Raw genomic sequence first — 23,180 nt, forward strand, 5'->3', positions numbered from 1 at the left:
AATTTTAAAATATTAAGATGATAAGATCAAAAAAGGAGAATCAAAACTCTTTGTTGAAAAAAAATAATGAGACAAAGAGGCAGATGATTGAGAAGAAGAAAATAGAGAGTAAAGTTTTGGTGAGATGGTTGATAAGAAAAGAGAATGAAGATGATAAGGGTATTTCAGTCTTTTTATTATCTTTATTAGAAATAAAAGTCATTTAAGTGGGAAGGGTGACACCTGACAAATGATAAGAGAGGAAACGGTGGGTGCCAGTGGAATGATACGAAAAGTAAACGAAAAGAAAAGCTGGAAGCAAGTAACGATCAAAATTTGACCTCTCAATCCCACAAATGAATAACCCTAAAGTGATAAATATTAGGAGAAAAAAAATGCCCTAAACACTACGGTGGAATGGAGAATCGATTTGTTTACAAGTCTCCTCCATTTCCATGTCCATGGCTATGTCCCTAACTAAAAACCCTAATGTTGTCTTCATCTGATCACGAAACAAGAGTGGTAGAACCAGAGCTGATCGATCATGAACCTCAAGAGTTTCGTTCGAGACAGTTTCGGGAGCTTCGATTCGAGGAGGAGATGTAGAAAAAGATCAGGAAGTGCGGGTGCGTCCTCGTCTTTGTCTTTCGATTTTGAGGCAGAGAACAGCGTTGTTGAGCAGCAGAGTTGCTGGGCTGCTTTGCCTCCAGAACTGCTGAGGGATGTGGTGAAGATAGTGGAAGCGACCGATAGCACGTGGCCCTCACGGAAGCACGTGGTGGCATTTGCGGCGGTTTGTCGCTCCTGGCGTCAGATATGTAAGGAGATCGTGGGTACGCCCGAGATCACTTCCAAGCTCACCTTCCCCATCTCCTTGAAGCAGGTACAAACTCTATTTTTCTTAATTTTACTGATATTATGTAAAACCCTAGTTAGAGCATCTCCAATGGTCTCCCTGTGGAGGTAAAAAGGTGGATCATGGATGCTTTAGCTTTAGTGATCTCCACCCTTGTTAGCAATCTCCCATTTAATTCTTGAAAAATTCACGATATTTTTCTTCAATGAAAGTATTATTCTCCGGATTATTGAACTATTCTGAATAATTCACGGATTTTAAGTTATAAAAGAATAAAACGTGAATTTTAATTTTTATAAAACTTGGTGGAAAAAATAAATGCTACTATAACTTGTATGTTGCAAAGTGTAAACTTGTAAGTTGTGACATGTAACACAAGTTGACTTTGAAGTGGCCAAGCTTCAAAATTTTGGAGGAATCCACTTTTATACGCTACAAATGTCCTTTTTATCTTTAAAAAAATAATGATACGACCATCTATATTTATTTGAGATTACATCTTAATTTTCCAAATTGATGATTTGTCCCTCGACTTTGGTCTTCTTTTAAAATTCAATGGAACAATAACCTCAATGTCCTCATTATCACAGGCATCATTATTACCATGACCAATTTCATCATCACCATCCCTATTAATATGGTTGAATTTTTTATTTTCGAATTTTTGAAATGAAACAGATAATACATGCATGAAGCATATGCCGCATATTTTTCATTTATCAAATTTTTGGCCGAAATTTAGATTGGATTTTTGCAATCCAAAATCGAATAGAACTTGAATTTTTCATGATACGAATTTTTGCCATGTTCCGAATTGCTAACAAGGGTCTCCACTTCCCTATCTGCAAAAGTTACTTTTAAAAAGGTAGAGTAGAAATATGGTAATTATATTTCAATTTGAAAATACTTGTAATGCCATCTTTATTGATGAATAGTGACTTTAATTGGATGAGTGACATAATTTTTTTATAGGCATAAGTGATATAAAATGTAAATAGGACAATGGCAAGATGGAAATTGGATAAATGCATAGTCACCAAAGTTACCGACTTTTTAAAAAAAAATCGTGTTTAAATCGCTATTTTAAAGAATGGCGATTAAATCACGACTTTTTCAAAAGGTCGAGAAGGAATATTTAAATAGTGTCTTCTCTGGAGAAAAACAAGCCACCTGTCCAAGACACATCTATTAACCTATCCATCCATCCTAATCCCATCAAACTTTATGTCCCTCAAAAATTGATCTCATAAGCTTATCCTGTCAAAAGAATATCTTACTTTCAAAAAGAAAATCCCATTATCTTACTTTCAAAAAAGATCCTTACCAATCAATCCAAAAGCAAGAGCCAAGTGTCAAAATCCAAATCAAAAACTATTCGGACTTAAAATAATTTGTTTCAAGTCCATCTTCTATAAAAGGCAAAGAAAACTTCACTTGAAAGCATCTGAGAAAAAATCCGAGAAAAACTTCTGAGTTAAGAAAGAAACCTTTGAGCCAACCGTCCTAAGTCACAAAACCGATCACTCTTTTCCACCATCTCCAGAAAAGAAAACTATTTAGGTAATCTTTCAATTTTCAAACTTTTAGTCAGTATTTTCTAGTTTTTTCTTATTCTATCTTTGTAAGTAAGTTATCTTTGTAAACAAGTCTTTATAAACAAGTCTGCTTAATAGTTTGTTCTATTTACTTTTATCAGTTTTATCTCGCTTATGATGCCTCGTTACAATTATAACAAAAAAGAAAGACTAGAAATTCTAAAGATGTATTACCAAGAATTATTTAGTATCCACATATCTTACACCAGAGAAAATAGACCAAGAGACGAAGAATATGAAGAGAATTATCAAAAGTTGTTTGAAATCAGACAAGAATATTTAAAATTACTTTTACAATAAAAGGTTCGTTTCAAAATTTGAAGTAGAACTCACTTCTGTCTAAAGATCCTGTGTAGAATGGTATCAGAGCCATGTTATTTTCAAGAGATTAGTTTGACAAAGTAATTCCCAGTAAATTCATTTGAAAATTTTCGTCTGACCTAAGTCGCGTATCCCTCTTGTTGGCCAGTTGAGCCGTTTTTCGGGAATAAATCGTTGACAGTCCGGAAAATTTATCTTGTGAAGATACTATGAATTCCTTAGTCAAATTTATTTCTGGAAAGCATAGTTCAGATCCAGAAAACCCAGATGTCTTAAATATGGAAGAAAATTCTATTACAGATATTGAAACAAGTTTACATAATTGGAACATACCAAAAGTCCCAATAAAAAACATTTATACAAAAGGGAATTTCCTCACCAAAACAGAATATACAATAAAAACATGTGAACAAACAATACCTTTGTTAGCTGACCATCAAACAATAGAATTGTTCTCAAAGGAATCAATCTTAAGACATCAACAAAAACACAAGTTCTTACATATTGGATTAATCCAAGTAGGGATAAAACCTTTAACAAGAATAGGATTAAAAGCCTCTGTATTATTATGTTTAAGAGATAAAAGACACCTCAATTTTACAGATTCCTTATTAGGACTAGTAGAATCAAGTCTTTGTGATGGGCCAATCTATTTTGACAGTTTTCCAAATTTTACAGTAGCTCTGTCAGATCCAGGAATAATGAAGGTCTTAAGTCTCAATATACAAACTTCAGGATATAGTATGATATCATGATCCCAACCATTAGCTTTAGTATTTAGAATAGTATACAAGACAATGACCACAACTATAAACCCAGGAGCACTGTCAAAACCATCTTTAGAAGGAGAGACTCTTTTATTACAAAGTAATATATACAAGTCTAATAAGTTAGTTCCCAAAAGAATCTCATGGAACGATGTCCAACTATCATCAACATGGAGTCTAACTGGAGAAGGTCAATTACAAATACCAGAAAATAAAGAACCAGAGTCAATAATTCAATATCCAGATGGAAATGTAGAAATAAATTTTCCTTCATTCAAAAGATCAATCATACTCACGGATGAAACAACTTCAGCATCCACAATACCTTTAACAGAGAATTTAATCCCTGCAAGAGTATCTTTAAGTAGAGCCTCTACTAGTAAAGATCTAAAGCTCAAAGGAATCAAAGATGAATCAATTCCAGCAGCATATTACCATGACCCGAGAAAATTAAATATTCAGTCTCCCAATTCTTCCCCTACACAATCACAAATACAGGATGACTTACCCCAAATTCATGTAATAGAAAAAATAGAATTCAAACCAAACATTCCTCAAATAGAAATAGAATATCTCCTTTCAAAAGAAAAAATGGAATTTGAAGAAAGATCAGAAAACTTTCAAAAACAAGTTTGGAAGTACTACTATGAACACATAAATGAAACAAAGAAACAAATAAACAAATCCCTTTCTTTACATGGTACAATAAATATTTCAAGAAACCAATACAAAAAGAAATTGATGTCATAAAGTCAAATCTATGGGATGTTCCTAGATTAGGACAAATAAAATCTGTACACCCTCCGCCAATAAATGAAATAGTAATTCCAGTAGATAAAGATACAGTAATAGGATCACCCTATAAAGCAATAACAATCAAAGATTTAGACTTGGTATCTACAAGAAAAGACATAGATAATATAATGAAACAAAATAATTATACAAACAGGTATCTCAATTCAATTGGAGAACAATTAACAAGAATAGAAAACAGTCATACAAAAACCACAGAAATAAAACAAACACCTGTGATAGATCAATCAAAAAACAAGACTCCCCTATTTACCCCATATGAAATACCAGAAAAATTAAGAATAACAATTCCAGATAAGCAAGAAATGCTACAAGAAATAAGCGAAAAATTAGCCAAATTAAACTTGGGAAAAGGTAAAGAAATTACAGTAGTAAATAAAATATCAGGGTCAGAAATAGAGACAAGCTCCTCAGAGGAAGATAACGAACAAAAATATACAACAAAAGATCTAGATCAAATCTCAAATCAATTCCAAGATGAAGTCAATATGGCCTCTACCATCCATAGAGCAAGAATCAGACCTAATTTGCCAAATTATTATAGTAGACCTACACCACTAGACATAGGATACGAAGAGAGAAACATGATGACCCAATCGGTATATGATGGAAAATCCTTATATGAATGGAACATAGATGGTTTAACAGAATACAATATTATAGGTTTACTACAAGAAATGACTATGGTTGGCACAGCTGCACAACCATATGCATCAGATCACCAGATAGCTCAAAGATTAGTGTCAGGATTTACGGGCCAATTAAAGGGATGGTGGGATCATTATGTCACCGAAGAACAAAGAAATTTCATTCTTACCAAAAATAAAACAACTGAAACAGGAATCCTAATAAAAAATGAACAAGGACAAGACATAGGAGATGCTGTCAATACCCTCATACTAGCCATAACAAGACATTTCATAGGAGACCCAGATCCATATAGAGATAGAACCTCAGAACTATTAACAAATCTTAGATGTCCAAAACTCCATGATTTTCGATGGTACAAAGATGTCTTTCTTACCAAAGTAATGCAAAGAACAGATTGTGCACAAGGTTTCTGGAAAGAAAAATTCCTTTCAGGATTACCTACACTTTTTGCAGAAAAGGTTCGTACAAGAATTAAATCCCAAAACAATGGCACAATTCCATATGATAACCTCACCTATGGACACCTCATAGCTTATATACACTCAGAAGGACTTAAACTCTGTAATGATCTTAGGCTCCAAAACAAATTAAAGCAAGATAGATACTCCTCCAGAAAAGAACTAGGCCAATTCTGTGAACAGTGTGGCCTCCCCCCACCTTTTCAACCCTCTCCTTCCAAACTCTCCAAACGTTCAAAATCTTTTCGCCCCCGATATAGTAATAGATACAAGGATGAAAACAGAAACAAACCAAAACAATCTTATTATAAGAAAACTCCTAAGTAACGGAAGAAGAAACCTTTTGAACGTTTCAAACAAGCAAACCAAAAGAAAAAGAGACTTACATGTTTCAAATGTGGAAAAGTAGGACACTACAAGAATCAATGTAAAGTAAAGCAAAAAATAAATGAGCTAGAAATAGACAAAGATTTAAAGGAACAATTAGAAGTGTGGCGGTTAGACTCCATGTTGTTGGTAGTTGGACATCGTTCCATGAGATTCTTTTGGGAACTAACTTATTAGACTTGTATATATTACTTTGTAATAAAAGAGTCTCTCCTTCTAAAGATGGTTTTGACAGTGCTCCTGGGTTTATAGTTGTGGTCATTGTCTTGTATACTATTCTAAATACTAAAGCTAATGGTTGGGATCCTGATATCATACTATATCCTGAAGTTTGTATATTGAGACTTAAGACCTTCATTATTCCTGGATCTGACAGAGCTACTGTAAAATTTGGAAAACTGTCAAAATAGATTGGCCCATCACAAAGACTTGATTCTACTAGTCCTAATAAGGAATCTGTAAAATTGAGGTGTCTTTTATCTCTTAAACATAATAATACAGAGGCTTTTAATCCTATTCTTGTTAAAGGTTTTATCCCTACTTGGATTAATCCAATATGTAAGAACTTGTGTTTTTGTTGATGTCTTAAGATTGATTCCTTTGAGAACAATTCTATTGTTTGATGGTCAGCTAACAGAGGTATTGTTTGTTCACATGTTTTTATTGTATATTCTGTTTTGGTGAGGAAATTCCCTTTTGTATAAATGTTTTTGATTGGGACTTTTGGTATGTTCCAATTATGTAAACTTGTTTCAATATCTGTAATAGAATTTTCTTCCATATTTAAGACATCTGGGTTTTCTGGATCTGAACTATGCTTTCCAGAAATAAATTTGACTAAGGAATTCATAGTATCTTCACAAGATAAATTTTCCGGACTGTCAATGATTTATTCCCGAAAAACGGCTCAACTGGCCAACAAGAGGGATACGCAACTTAGGTCAGACGAAAATTTTCAAATGAATTTACTGGGAATTACTTTGTCAAACTAATCTCTTGAAAATAACATGGCTCTGATACCATTCTACACAGGATCTTTAGACAGAAGTGAGTTCTACTTCAAATTTTGAAACGAACCTTTTATTGTAAAAGTAACTTTAAATATTCTTGTCTGATTTCAAACAACTTTTGATAATTCTCTTCATATTCTTCATCTCTTGGTCTATTTTCTCTGGTGTAAGATATGTGGATACTAAATAATTCTTGGTAATACATCTTTAGAATTTCTAGTCTTTCTTTTTTGTTATAATTGTAACGAGGCATCATAAGCGAGATAAACTGATAAAAGTAAATAGAACAAACTATTAAGCAGACTTGTTTATAAAGACTTGTTTACAAAGATAACTTACTTACAAAGATAGAATAAGAAAAAACTAGAAAATACTGACTAAAAGTTTGAAAATTGAAAGATTACCTAAATAGTTTTTCTTTTCTGGAGATGGTGGAAAAGAGTGATCGGTTTTGTGACTTAGGACGGTTGGCTCAAAGGTTTCTTTCTTAACTCAGAAGTTTTTCTCGGATTTTTTCTCAGATGCTTTCAAGTGAAGTTTTCTTTGCCTTTTATAGAAGATGGACTTGAAACAAATTATTTTAAGTCCGAATAGTTTTTGGTTTGGATTTTGACACTTGGCTCTTGCTTTTGGATTGATTGGTAATGATCTTTTTTGAAAGTAAGATAATGGGATTTTCTTTTTGAAAGTAAGATATTCTTTTGACAGGATAAGCTTATGAGATCAATTTTTGAGGGACATAAAGTTTGATGGGATTAGGATGGATGGATAGGTTAATAGATGTGTCTTGGACAGATGGCTTGTTTTTCTCCAGAGAAGACACTATTTAAATATTCCTTCTTATCTCTAACAGCACATGGGCGGCTGCCTTTGGGTGGTTTCCCACTAGAGATAATTATGTTGACAAAACTAGATCTTTGATGACTTGGTTTTCTTGAAGGTTCTTGAAGATATAAGAAAGATTCAATTATTGTTAATGACTTGACTTGACTCTTGACTTTCTTGAAGTTTCTTGAAGAGATAATAACAATATCTTGACAAAGATTAATGCTGTTGATATTCTCTTGATGGGTCTTGACCATTCTTGACTGTTGGTCTTGTTGACTTTCTTGGACTTCTCATAATTCTGGAAAATGGCATGGAGGAAGGATGCCTTCACAATCATCTTCATTGAGAGGTGTGAAGTCTTCATAAGGATCTTCATCTTCATCTACTTGAGACAGTGCTTCTAGTAAATGTTTGCGCATTTCAGCTTTTGAAGAGGCTCCTGCTAGTTTGGATTGCAACTGTGACTTGGATAAAGGGAAATCTGAAGAGCTTGGTGCAGTTATTCTTGACTGTTGAGGATGACTGTGTAACCATGCTGTTATACCAGCTTTAGTGGCCTTGTCGAATTGCAGATTTACCCACCATTTAACTTTGAATTTTCTGGAAAATGCTGGTAATGGATGAAATTGAGATATTGAACCTATGCAATATTCCCAGCAGCAAATCCATGCTAGGGAAAATTGAGCAAAAAAGGTTAAAAGATTGGGAGTTTGGCTTAGATGTTCTGGTGCTATGAAATTCTGGATGAAATACTGGAATCCTTCTTGTACTGGTGCAGGGAGAATGGTTGGGATTGGTCCGTATTGGTTCCACCAGTCAGCAAACCAATTTGGAAATTGGATCTTGATTTGGTTAGTGAACAGGAAAAACCAAGAATGGTTGTATTGATCATTTTGGAACGTGAAGGTATTGAACCAGGCCTTTTGGTAGTCCCAGTAATTGTAATACTGAGGATTGAAAGGTTGGGAGAATTTCTTCATGGTATTGGGATTTTGTCCCCAGGTTGTGAGGGTGAGTATCTTTAAGATTTGACATTTAGAATGAGAAATTCTATTAGGATCATTTTTGTCTGGAGTATGGGTAATAAGAGCAGAGTCTGAGTCAACGAGGATGAACTCATAAAATTTTTGGGTCTTGGTATGGACAGAGGAGATAAAATGGTTCGGTTTGACAAAGATTGATTGTGCAATTGTTTTTGGGCATGACTTCTCTAATTCTGGTTCTATTGTCATTATTGGGCTTAAATTGGGCTTGTAAATGTATTGAGGCCTTAGAGAAAAAGGAGAACCGGGTTCTTGTTCTTGACTGGAGGTGGTTGAATATGTTTTCATTGAACTTGGACTTGTGGTTCCTAAGACTTGAAACCTGTTTGACAGGTTGCTTGGAGAGCCAAATTGAAGAGGATTTACTGGAATTATCTTGGTTGGGGTGGATGTTGGTGTAGCGGTTGCCATGGCATATGAACTCTTGGTTTTGGGTTTTATAGGATTTTCACTCATCTTGTTTTCCTTGCAAAAATTCTCTAGTATAGAATTAGTTTCTCCTTTTATATATTCTATTTTGAAATCAAATATAGATAATATAGCTTGCCATCTTGCAAAAATATGTTTTGAAGCAATATTTTTAACATCTTTTTCTAAAACAAACTTTGCTGATTTGCAATATATTTTTAAAACAAATTCTTGATTGAGTAAATCATCTTGAAATTTAGAGATGCATAAAACAATGGACAAGATTTCTTTTTTGATTGTAGAATACTTTTGTTGTGTAGGATTCCATATTCCCGAGGTATACCTTACCAATTGCTCTTGTTTTTTGTCTGTTTCTTGTTTTAATATTCCTCCATAACATATATCACTTGCGTCAGTTTCTACTATTTTTAACAATTGTGGGTCTGGAATGTTTAAGCAAGGTAATTCTTGTAATCTTATTTTTAATTGTTTAACAGCTTCTGTGTGCTCTTTAGTCCATTCTGGCGCCTTTTTTCTTAGTATTTGAAATAAGGGTTTTGCTATGATATGAAGATTGGGGTAGAAATCTCTTATATAATTTAAACTTCCTAGGAATCTTTGTAATTGTTTTTTATCTTTTATCTCGTCGGGAAATTTGTTTGCAAATTGTAATGATCTTTCTATTGGTATTATTGTTCCATCTTTAATATTATGTCCTAAGAATTTAATTTGAATTTGAAATAAAACTATTTTTGGGGCTGATATGACTAGTCCATTAAGCTTGATAGTATTGACAAAGGCTTCTAAATGTTTCCAATGTTGTTCTATTGATTTTGAATATATAAGGACATCATCTATATAAACTATAATGAATTTTGAAAATGGATTGAATATGTCATTCATAATTTTCTGAAATTCACTGGGGGCATTTTTTAATCCAAATGGCATTACATTCCATTCATGATATTAATGATAACACCACTTAATAGAAAAAAAATACATTGTCTTAACATCATTTCGACTTTTTTCTCGATTTTCTGTCTAATTTTTTTCGTTTTTTTTCGACTTTTTCCCTTGCCAACTTATTCCCGAACCCCAACTTGGTGATTAAGGATAAATGACAAATGGTTTTTGATAGGTATAAATGACATAAAATGTAAATAGGGACGGTGGCAAGATGGTAATATTATGTGATTTTGAGGTTTGAAATACTTGTAAAGTTTCTACACAAGCTTCCTTCTTGTCACAAAAAAAAAAAGCTACCTCAAATTTTGGGTAGAAAATGTGTAAAATTGTGATAGGGAAGGAAATGAGAAGACCATTGGGAGAGGGTTCTTGTCTTTTCCTCCTCAATATTGGTAAGGGGGGAAAATGGGGAGACCATTGCAAGTGCTCTTACGTTTTCTTGGGGTATATATATAGCAAAGGGTTTGGTGAAAGGGTGTAATCTGTAACAAAGGGTTTTCTCTTCAGTGGAATCGGTGTGGAACCGTGGACGTACCTCAATTTTGAGGATTTTTTTTCCCCTTCTCCATTGATTACCGTTTTTTTCCTAACAAAATGTATGGGGTCTTGTTGTTGCAGCCTGGACCTCGGACTGGACAGATTCAGTGCTATATCAAGAGGAATAAGGCCGCCTCAACTTACCACCTCTTTTTGGGCCTTAATCCTGGTGAGCCCATTCTCAATGTGCTTCTACATTGTGTTCTCAATTCTTCCCCTGCTTACCGCATGTATATTTCCAACAGCAATACATGTTCTAAACATTCATTTTGTGGTATTCTTGTGTTTGTTATTGTTTTTCTGAGATGAACATTTTTGGAATTCCACGATCAAATTGTTTACGCATTGTGTTTGATAATATTCTATGGTTAGGCAATTAGTGATAGAGAATATGCAGATGTGATTGTAACTCCACATGTAACCATGGTTTTAAATCTCATCTGAGATCAAGACGACTCGTCCAATACGTCTTGGTATCATCCACCAACGAGACGGATAGACAAGTCAAACGTATCGGACGAGATTTAAAACCACAGTTCATTTTCTCAGTGTTGAACGAGACAACTCAAACGTATCGGAAAACTCGCCCGAGACAACTTGGTTTCATTCATGGACAAGACTAGACACCAAAACGAGTTTTAAAACCATGCATGTAACTATTAGATATTAGATACATTGACTAGCGTGGAACATATTGCTATAGATCTTCATGCTTTTTGTTATAGTTTGATGTCTTATTAATGAGATTTCATGTTTTTTCGTTTATCATTTCTAAAGTGTCAACTGTACTTCCACAATATTTTCATCATTTCTATAAAAGTTGTATTGTTTTCATACTTATAGAAATATTTCACGGAATATTTCCAATTTGGGGATGGTCCAAAAGTAAACTAGAATTATTTATAATAATAATAAAAGTAAACTGAAATTCAGAATTTAATAACTTGATAACTGGGAGGTTGAACGAAAACTACTTTCTTCTTTAGAAGCTCGTGAAATGTTTGTTGAAGGAAACTTTGAACCAGGATAAACAAGTAGGAGCCACTTATAGAAATCTTTGTGAAAGATCAATAATCAATTCTAGGATAGGTGTTCCAGCTTTATCTCATACATTTGAAAAAAATTAGTTTTTGCCTTGGTTGTAAAATGTTAGAATCAGTCTTGATACGGGAATGACAAATTCGTTCATGTATATTCTTTATGGGTTGTTTGTTTTATTGATTTAATTGGAATTCATTTTTCTGGGAGCAATACCTATTTTTCCATGAACTTGCCAAGACAGTACCACGTAGGTTTATTTCCTTAGTTGTCCTTCACTTCATACTTTTTTTCATTGCAAATTCCTTCTAACCTAATTCATAGTCAAGTTTGTTTCACCCATTTTAATATCCTTCATTCACTTAGATATGTTCTTTTGACACAAATATCTGACTTACTGTAGTGCATTTGTGTATTTGCAAAAGTATATTGCTCTAAATTGTGGAAATTCTGTGAGCAATTGAATGATTATTCCTGGTTTTTGTATATGGCTGTTTGCTAATGCATGCGCATAGAGTACACATTTTGATGGAAAACTATGGAGGCGACATTTGTGATTTCCTTGGACCTGTTGGAAAAAACTAATGTGTATTTGGATCAAATACTTTGAACCCATTCAGGCTTCATCAAATCATAATGATTTTTCCCTTGTTTTTTCACTTTAAGTTCAATCTGGTTTGTCTTTTTTTAATTATGATGAAAACATATATTAGAGATTCTGTTTAGTTATAAGCTTGGTGTGGTTGTTCATGAGTCATGACGTACTTAGGAATGAGTTTATTGTGATATTTAATTTGGCACTAATATTCTATATTTAGATGTCGAGAATGGAAAATTTCTTCTTTCTGCCAGAAAGATCAGGCGCCCTACTGGTGCACAGTACATTATATCTTTGGATGGGGAAGATATCTCTCGAAACAGTGTCAGTTACATGGGAAAATTGAGGTAGGTTCCACCAACTCGCTTGACCTTAATTAAGAGTTTCTTCTTCTGTTATGTATTCTTCATTTCTTCGCTAGCTTTTTTCCCCTCTTTTTTATTTTTCTCTTTTGTATTATTTGCCTTTTGGGAATTTCCCTGAACCACATTTTGATAAATTGTTGAATTTTATACCTTTGGTACCTTGTCTATTAGAAATCGTGTTTTATTATACTTTATATCTTTTACCCCTATTTCTTATAGCTCTGGGCTCATGTTGTTCATATCCTATTGTGGTTTAAAAGTCTAATACCTTCACCTTGAGATTCACAGTGTCTTCAATCCAAAACCTGTTCTAAGGACTGGTGTGGTACTTTCCAATGAAACTCTGATGCCAAAGTCAGATTCACCAGTTATTTTAATTGGAATCAATTAAACTTAAAAATAACAAGGTTACGTTTATTTATACCTCAAGATTTTCCTCTCTTTTGGGTATCTTTTCTCCACGTTTCTTTGATTTGCTTCTTAATCGAACTCGATCATAATCGAATCCTTTGAGCTCCGCCATGATTTATGGGATTCAAATTTATAATATAAAGATTTTGGCATCATAGAAGGCTCAAACATAGAAACCTTCACATCTTTTCTTCGTACCATAGATGTAGAGAATTCAGAATAGTCTTGTCCTTCTTCCTTATTTATGTTTCCCTGTTTTTGTACTTCACATTGCTTAGAAAAAAAAATGGCTCGACATTGTTGAACAAATATTATCTCCCCTCTTTTTTTTTTCCTTCACCGTAGCAATGAGGACAAATACAGAATTCTGTTCTATCTGATGAAATATTAAAGATTTAGGAACTTTTTTTATTTTGGATATTATTTATATTTTTCCTCTATTTAGAAGGACATTTTTTTTTTAATCTCGTGATCCAACAATTTACCCAGCATTATAGGTCTTTGTAGAAGTCAAGGAAGCATTTCTTACCTTATTCCTCCTGTTCCAATAACACCCCATTCTAAACTTCTTGATTACTCTTCATTTGATAGAAAATTTTTGTGTTGTTGCTGCCCTTCTCTTCAGTCATCTCACTCTTGACTTTTGTCTCCAACTAATTTCTTCCAAAGTCAATATTCTTTGAAACTCAGCCAACAAATTAGAAAGGGGAGATCCTCTTTTGAAGACGTATTTCCTTCTTCCTTCTTATATAACCTGACAATCTCATCCAACACAAATTTCTTTTTTTAACTCTATTCTACCAAAAATCTCATTATCCTAGATTTTAAGCTTTAAAACCTAGGCGTTGAAGCCACATATTCTTGAATCAAGAAAAGGCTCAAATTCAAACCCACCTCAAGAATAATGGGAGATTGATTTGATGTTGGATTTGGAACAAGAAGTTGAATAACAGAACTGAAATGATCTTCCCATGAGCTGAAGAGCAGGAACATGTCTAATCTGGACTATGTGGGTTCATCCTAATCATTGGATTGAGTACAAAAGGAATATCCAACAACACATTTTGATTTACGAACTTTGTAAAATCCCTCGTACACCTTGTAACGCTTGGTCCATCTTATCTCTTGAAGGACAATCTCAAAACATAGCAACGTCCCAAAATTGGTTGCACTCCCTTTCTAGACTAGGATCACATTCTTTTTTGAAGAGAGAGATCATCCTCATAAAAAATCAGTCTATTCCGAAACTTCTAACCCCAACTTACAAGTTGAAGAATTGTGGACTGTCCATTTTTTGTAAACCACTTTTGATGGTGTTAGAAGTTTCAGAATGGGCTGATTTTTGGTGAGGATGATCTCCTCACTATAGAAACCATCCTCACCAAAAATCAGCCATTCAGAAACTTCTAACCCCAGTTCACAAAACAAGTTGGATAAAACATTGGATCATGATCCTGCCTATATATATACGGGTAGTGTTTGGCAGCCAACATTGGGAGCCAAAATTTGTCCTATATGACTTAAAAGTTTTAGATTGGGCTGATTTTTTGTGAGCGTGGTCTCTATGGTGAGGAGATCATCCTCACAAAAAATCAGCCCAATATGAAACTTCTAACTCCATGAGAAGTGGTTTGCAAATTAATGGTGAAAAGTCAACAGTCCACTATTCTAAATCACTTTTGATGGGTTAGAGTTTCAGATTGGCTGATTTTTTTGAGGATGATCTCTATGGTGAGGAGATCATCCTCGCAAAAGATCAGCCCAAGCCAAAACTTTTAACCCATATAGGAAAAACGCACTGGCTCCATGTTGGCTCCCTAACGCTGCCATATATATATATATATATTCTAGACTAGGATCATAAACCCCAAGAAAAAGAGTTACTGACACAATTGTACAGGATAGACACCGAAAAAGCCCACAACCAAATGACACGATACCATGATAAATTTTTGGTCCCACATATGGATGATACCACCTGAGGATCCAATTTTCGAAAGAGCAAGCCACCCAATGAACCTCAAGCCCCACAATGCCCAATCAAACCTGCATAATTGAACTAAGCTCAAATTCCTGAATAGCCACCCACAATATGCAGTTTTCTAGATCTGATTAAAGCCTTTACTTCCACTCCTTTAGTTTGATCACCCAATCCTATTACATTCCATGAAAAGATGTTAACTATCATTGATAACCTACCCCTTCTTTTCCTTTTCATGCTTCCTAGATCTAGGCTTCTTGGAAATGGGGTTCTTGTCTTCTAAATTATGTGGGTTAGGCGGCACTCCAACTTTTACTTATTACACTCCAATTTTTTAAATTATTTATCACACCCTAATTAAAGATTAGAACACACTATTCAAACATTACAAAAGTTTGGTTCAAGTTATTACCTCACCAAAATAAAGCATTATAAAACATTGGAACAACTTCAACAGTTGTTTACAATTAGGATTAGGCTCATACAAAATATAAAATAAACTCTATAAGAAAATCCTAAAGAAGCTTTGTATTTGTCATTGTTTTTGAGATGCAAAGGATTCAATTTTGAAAATCAGGTTATTTTCTTCTAATAAATGCAGGCTAGGATTTTAGATTTAATTTTCTTCTATGAGCTTCTTAAAAATTCTGGTTCTAATGTCTTCTCTTATTCAGGTCAAATTTTTTGGGCACGAAGTTCGCCATCTACGACAGCCAACCTCCTTACGGCAGAGCTGTGCTGTCCACTGGCCGTTCCAGTAGGCGTTTCTACAGCCGAAAAGTGTCTCCGAAGTTTCCTTCTGGTAGCTATGACATTGCACACATAGCCTATGAACTCAACATGCTCGGCACCCGTGGTCCTAGACGCATGCACTGCACCATGCACTCCATACCTGCCTCTGCCCTTGAACCCAATGGCACCGTGCCCACATACTCAGACCCAGCTCAATCTTTGGACAACTCATTTTCGGGTATCTCTCTCTCACATTCATTTGGTCACATTACCGAAGATGCCATGTCATCAATTGGCTCATCCAGGTTTTCTGGGAGTACAAGGTTCACAGAAGTATCAGTTAATGTCTTGGGAAAGGAGGAGCCATTAATACTGAAGAATAAAGCTCCAAGGTGGCATGAGCAGCTCCAATGTTGGTGCCTTAATTTCCGTGGACGGGTGACAGTAGCTTCGGTGAAGAATTTTCAGCTTATAGCAGCAGCTCCTGTAAACTCTCAAGCAGACAACAATGGTGCTGGTGCTACTACATCATCTCATGCAGGATCGGGGTCGAGCCAGCATGACAAGATCATACTACAATTTGGTAAGATTGGGAAGGATTTGTTTACAATGGATTACCGTTATCCGTTGTCTGCTTTTCAGGCATTTGGGATATGTTTAAGCAGCTTTGATACCAAGCTGGCTTGTGAATAATATTGGCGGTGGCCTTCTCTGCTACTGGTACTACATTGTTGTTAGTAAATGTAAACTATCTATCATTCTCTCTTTTGGGTTTTGTAAGAATAAACCGACTGTTGATTTCGTTATGTGGGTTGTGTAATCTATTATGTTTTGGGAAGGACAAAGCTGCTGGACATTGTTTGAGAAATTTATATTATCATTTAGTTGTGATACTGATTTGGTTTGTCTCCAATTCAATTGGCCCCACAATAGGCATCTCATGTACTAATAAGTAACTCAATAGCTTGTATGACCGATGGGATCGATTCACTTCTCGCTGGTTTCTGGGAGAGAGAATTTAGTGAAGAGGTTCCATTGAAAAGAGTACATGGCATGGAACTCTTAGGTAATATTATTAATTCTTGGGGTTTCAGTTGAAGTAATTATCAATTTTATATAGAGAGATTTACCCAGGAGACCTAACTGTTGCATTTTTGTTGCAAATACTTAAGTGAACCTTACTTTACTTTACGAAGTTCGTTACCCACCAAACCTTACTTCGTCAAGTTTCTTACCTAGCAAACCTTGGAGTAGGGATCTATGTCACAAAATTCAATTGGAAGTTAATTAGTTACTTAACAAACCTTGGAGAGGACCCCAAGCACATCAATTTGTGGCATCCAAAAACATGATCCGATGCCTACGGGTTATAAAGGACAAAATTTTAAGCACTTTGGAAAAAAAAAAAGGTTAATTTTCACTGTTGAATTTATTTTTAAATTTGAAAAATTAGTAGCCATTCATTTTCAACACCTTCAATCAAGGTTAAAAAGGAATTTTTTTTTTTGTTGAATTTTTTCTTTTGAATAGGAGTTTTTATATGAAATCTAGATGATTGTTGTGTTGGATTGCCAATTTGATAATCCATGTGGGCCCAGGAACTCTTAGTAGGATTTGAAATTTTACTAAATTAGTCGTACTAATTTGATTTATAAAGTAAATGGTTTTTTTTTAGTGATTCGGGATTGTGAAAGTTAGGAGTTCAAGTCTCATCTCTTCTAAATTGAGAATTTTCACACTTTACTAAAAGATTAAAATACCCTTCAACCTTATTAGGTTTGTCTTGAAGTTGTTACCCAAATGTGAAATCTAGTTCGTAGCAAATGGTACGGACAATTTTACACAAAACTTCTCATTGAAGCTTGTTTCGTCATTTTTATATGCATCTTCCTCCATGAAATTATGAAAATTTTCTCTTTCCTCCATTTTCACTTTTAAGCTATTGGTATATTGGTCGTTCCTTCATTTTTATATGATTAACAATGAAACTCCATTATTAATTAAAGAAGCTTCATTTTTACGTAACGAAGCTTCTGATATTAGCTTCATCTCTAAACTTTACATCCATTTGTCTCATCTTCCTCATAGTAAAAAATGGATAAAACAAAGTAAATAAGGTTACAGTACACATGACACCTTAGCATGACATGACCATATATATATATGACACTTTTATAAAGTTTGATATCATTTAATAAATTGCAACATTACAAAAAAAAATTGCTACAGTACAAAGGTAATACATTTCGTTACAAAGGCGTTTTCCCATTTTTCAATTACATCTCTTTTTTTGTTTAAAATTCTATTCTCCTTCGTTTAAAATCTTCTTCTTCTTCGTATTTGTGTTTTCAATCTTCTTTTGAAATCGCTTCTCTGTCAAAAATCTTCTTCGTCTCCATCAAAAATCTTCTTCTTCATCTTCTTCAACTATTCCGAATAAAAGCTACAACAAAAATGGTGGTGAGGTGAGAGAAATATTTATTATATTATAAAAAAGTGTAATAATTACACCTACAAAGGAAACTATTTCACATCTTAAAAGTTGTTGTGACTCAACATGGTATATCGATATACATATGACGCTTTTATAAAATTTTGTATCATTCGATAATGCGTTACATTACAAATAAATTACGTTATGATACGAAGGTAATACACTTCGTTACAAAGACACTTTCCCATTTTTCAATTACATCTTCTTCGTTTGAAATCTTCTTCTTCTTCGTATCTGTTTTTTCAATCTTCTTTTGAAATCTCTTATCTATCTAAAATCTTTTTCTTCATCTTCTTCAATTATTACGATGAAAGCTTCAGCAAAAATAACAAAGAGGGTAAAAGAAATATATTAAATTATGAAAAAAGTGTAATAATTACACATGCAAAAGATGCAGTAGTAGGTTTAACGTTAGATCAAAGTAAAGGGTATTTTGGGCATGAAAATATATACATTTTGTTGATGTGACAACTTTTAAGGGTAAACTCCTAATTCACAAGAGACGAAACCTAAAATCCTAACTTGTGAAAGTTAGGAGCCCGAATCACTAAAAACCCTTAAAATAAAGTTTGTTCAATAACAAACTTGAGAACGGGAGTTTTTGTAATAAAATTGCAACATCTAGGTTTGTCCAATAAAAATCTCTCTTATATAGTATTAGACTTTAGCACGGGCATCCTCTTTAGGATTATAAGAGGGTAGAAGTGTAAAAAAAGTTGGAGATATATTATTAAAATTTTGAGGTTAAAGAGGTAAAAGATGAAAAATAATAAAGTAGGTTAAAGATGAAATATAATAAAACTAAAGGGATGAAGAATAAAAAAATAAAGTGAGCCCCCACAAAACTATAGTTGATGAGAGGTTTATCTTTTACAAAACTATTTCAAATGTAGCCCTACAATTGTGTTTTATTATATAGACTAGAGTTTACCCATGCCATAGGGCACGAGCATCCTCTTTGGGGTTAAGGGGGGTAAAAGAGAAAAAAAAAACAATAATATTGGAAGCTATTATTAAAACATTTTTGGGGTTGGAGGGGTAAAAAGGGTAAAGATAGTATAGTTAGAAGGGTATTATTGAAAAGGGGAAGGGGTGGGGGAGGAGAAGAAGAATGAAGACAAGAAAATTGAAGGGGGAGGAGGAAGTCAATAAAGTGGGGTCACTCTTGTTGGATGGGATGTTTAACCCCCCACAAATGGGCCCCATGTTGTGTTTTATCATATAGATTAGTACAATTTTCAAAAATTAATGAGATCAACTTTGAATTGAAAGAAAAATAATAATTATTATTATCTATCTTTGAATAAGAGGAAAAACACACACATACATGAGAAGTTTATACCTATAGAGGTTGACCTGTGGAGGATATTTCTCGAACAAGTGATACGTGGCAATCTCGAAGAATTTTAACCGAAGTATCGAATTAGATGATGACCTAACCTGTAGAAATCTAATTTTATTGAGAATTCTTGGATGAATCTTACAAAAGTCCTGATAGGGTATTTATAGACATTTCATCAACTAAGATATATGAAAACTATTTAATATAAATATTCTAGAATATCCCAATTGATATATTCTAAATATCAATATATATTCTAGAATATCCTTCATCACAACCTTCCATTTATGATGAGATACACTAATAATGATACAGTGTATTTCATGCATCTTATTCTCTAACAAATCATCCGACCTACCAATAAGTCGATTTGCCAAGCTTCAAAAGTGTGGAGCTTGGAACAAATCTTGTAAAATAGGGAAATATGTAACTGCTTTCATGAATATCAAGGCAAATCCCTAAACGGGCGTAACCACTCAAACGAGAATCATGGAGAAAACCGGAGAAAATCTAAGAACAGAAACCCCAATAAATACAATGGAGCATCACACCAAAAGGTAGGCAATTCCCTCTCTAAAAATACTCTGCACTACTGGTCCTATAAATTCTAACTTGGGCATCGGAGTGATTTTGTTATAGGCCCTCCCAGGAGTACAAAAAAAGAAGAATACTTATATAAGTGAGGATCACAATATAAAGCAAATTTTTGCATCTACAAAACCCAGAAGGATTCCACTCCCTCTTGGGATATTCTAATTTCCAACCTACTCTCTCTAACTTGAACCCATAAAGAAAATCGATAATTTCTAGATTTTGAGTAAATAAAAGCTAGATCCAATGTGTAATTCCAGAGTAACTAATAATTATGATGATAAAGCCCATAATGATCATGTTGATAATGAATAAACGATCATATTGATAATGAATAAACGATAATAGAAATAATAGTGATTGGGTTTAATATTTGGCCATAATTTATGGAAATTCAATTCTACAAAATGCAATTTTTTTATAAAAACATATATTTTTGGTTGATGTGTTAAATAGACAGTAAACCATCTCATAAGTTGCTTAAATTTATAAATTTTATGAATTACTTTAGCAATCACCCATATTTATCCATATAGTTTTATTTGATTTGAAATTTATAGAACATCAATAAAAGTTCATGAAAGCAAGATCGTCTTCAAGAGTTGAAGTACACAATAACATCTATTATTTCATATAAAAATGTATATTATATCCCTAAAGTTTTAATTTTTGGATGGCCAACTAAGACATTTATAATATTAAATTAGTTCTATGATAGATCTATAGTTATTGTGATTGTGATAGTCAAAAAGCCTTATTTGAAAATACGAGCAACCAAACTCGTGTTCCACCCTTCTATTAGTATTATATAAAATGGCCAATTTTTTTGATAAATCCTCTCCTTTGCATGGCATGTGCCCCTTTGACCTTGATCTTTTTTTATAAATTAATTAAAAAAGATGTCAATATCTCATCATTGTTTTCGACACCACCAGCATTGTCCCATACTAGTAGTCGAGGATGATTATTTTGGAAAGAATAATTAAAAGTTCAGAAAGAAAAATCAAGTGTTTTTAAGTAGTTCTTCGTTAATTTATAAACGAAGTTCGAGATCAAAGGACATGTCATCAGTTTGAGAACATGTGAATAATTCAAAATATGAGTCGCAATTCAAAATGGTGTGGGTGTCTGCGTGGCACATTTTAATTGGATATTAAACACATTTGGTTGCATGTCATGTAAAAAACTGTTTAGTTAGGATCGGAGCCCTTTAAACTCAAATTAAAGAAAATTTTGAAATTTTAAAAAAGTAAAAACTTGGCGGTTCAATCGTCGATTTTCAAAACCTGATAGTTTGACGGTCAATTTTCAATGTTAAACAATTAAAATGATCAAAATACCCTTTTGATCATTTTCCTGGTGTATCTCGAAGAAAAGTTCTATGGTTCTGTGTCCTTGCCACATCAGTCATGTACAGATCAATTGCAAATTTTTAGTCAAAAAATCACGACTCTTTAATTTTATAAAGCATTATAATTTCGTGGAAGCAACTCGTATACATTTATATACAAATAATTTATATTTAAATATAAAATAATATTTACAACAATATCAAGATTTTCTACCGAAAATCATGACTCTTCAATTTTATAAAGCATTATAATTTCGTGGAAGCAACTCATATACTTTTATATACTACATGATCATTAAATGTTCATTAATACCTTAGAGTCAACTATAATATTCTCATATAGTATTAATAAAAATATAATAATAATAATTTAATCTATCGATTTGCTTCTATTTTGGTAAAAAAAAAGCCTATCCGAGCATATGGATGACCATCTCCTGTTCACTTCCCTCCTAAATAAAATGGCTTTCTCTTAGTTGTAAAAAAATAGTTAAATAATAGCATGACGTCAGCACTTTTGACCCTTTATTGAAAGCCATGTGAATTGTATTTACGAGTTCCAACTGCGATCTTGACTTCTTACACCCAAATAATTGCATAGATATCGTTGACTTAATAATTTAGTCACTAAAATAACATTGTGAGAGACATCGTGCGGAATATTAGTATATACAAAATTATAAATATTTTCATCGAGATCTCACTTGTATTTCGATAAAAATATTTATGATTTTGACACGATGTTCCTCACAATATTACTCCAGCACGACTCTTTTATTATTATTATGAGAGAAAGCAAGAGTAGAAGTATAGTTTTAAATCTTGTTCAAGATCGAGACTACTTACCTGATGTATCTTGGTATTGTCCACCAATGAGATGAATAGAAAAGTTAAATGTAGTTGATGAGATTTAAAATCATATTTCATCTTTTTTTATTGTTAGTCGATACTATTTAAATGTATCAGAAAACTCGTTCGAGAGAACTCAGTCTAGTTCATAGACGAGATAAGACGTCAAAATGAATTTTCAAACCATGAGTATAAGTGGTTCGACACCAACATTTGAATAGTTTTTAAACCACGAGTGTTTATAACTCACGTAACTACTACCTAAAATTAGGGGTGCACATTGGATTGGGTAAATCCGAGATCCGAACCAATCCAAAGCTTCTGGATTGGATTGGTTCGGATGAAACACACCCACGGTTCGGGTATAGATCGAAGAAAAAAAAATCCGATTAATTTGGTTCGGTTTCGGATTAAGATATAATAGAACCAAACCAATCCGAAAACCGAACCAATTATATATATATATAATTATTTAAAAAATAAAAATTTTGATTTTTTATTTCTTTCTTCTTCTTCCTGTTCAAAGAATTCTGAAAACAGAACCCTAGTCACCGTCGTTCTCAATCTCAGTCGTCTCTCTCACTCACCTCACCTCACCACCTCGCCAACTCATCGAAAAATGAAGATTGAACTCTCTCTCTCTCTCTTTCTCTCTCTGATTCAAAAAGCTTTGATAAATCTCTGAGCTATCGATCTCTCAGGCGCCTTCAATTAACGGTAAACAAATTTAAATTCTTCTCTAATGGATCTTGAATATATTTCTTATTTGTTTAGGAGAATAACATAAAATGGTCTAAATGCCATTATTT

At 33.5% G+C, this 23,180-nt stretch overlaps 1 protein-coding gene across 1 annotated transcript; it reads left to right on the forward strand.

Moving 5' to 3' along the window:
* Positions 1 to 235: 235 nt before the first annotated feature.
* Positions 236 to 16,649, forward strand: LOC147390726 (tubby-like F-box protein 12). Its single transcript, XM_086457611.1, has 4 exons — positions 236 to 862; positions 10,701 to 10,788; positions 12,476 to 12,602; positions 15,687 to 16,649. The coding sequence occupies exons 1-4, from the start codon at positions 524 to 526 to the stop codon at positions 16,435 to 16,437; spliced, it is 1,305 nt and encodes a 434-aa protein (XP_086313737.1). The 5' UTR covers positions 236 to 523; the 3' UTR covers positions 16,438 to 16,649.
* The last annotated feature ends 6,531 nt before the right edge of the window (positions 16,650 to 23,180 follow it).

The sequence above is a fragment of the Akebia trifoliata genome, chromosome 11, assembly GCF_017979445.1.
Source record: "Akebia trifoliata isolate Shusen 1 chromosome 11, ASM1797944v1, whole genome shotgun sequence".
NCBI lineage: Eukaryota > Viridiplantae > Streptophyta > Magnoliopsida > Ranunculales > Lardizabalaceae > Akebia > Akebia trifoliata.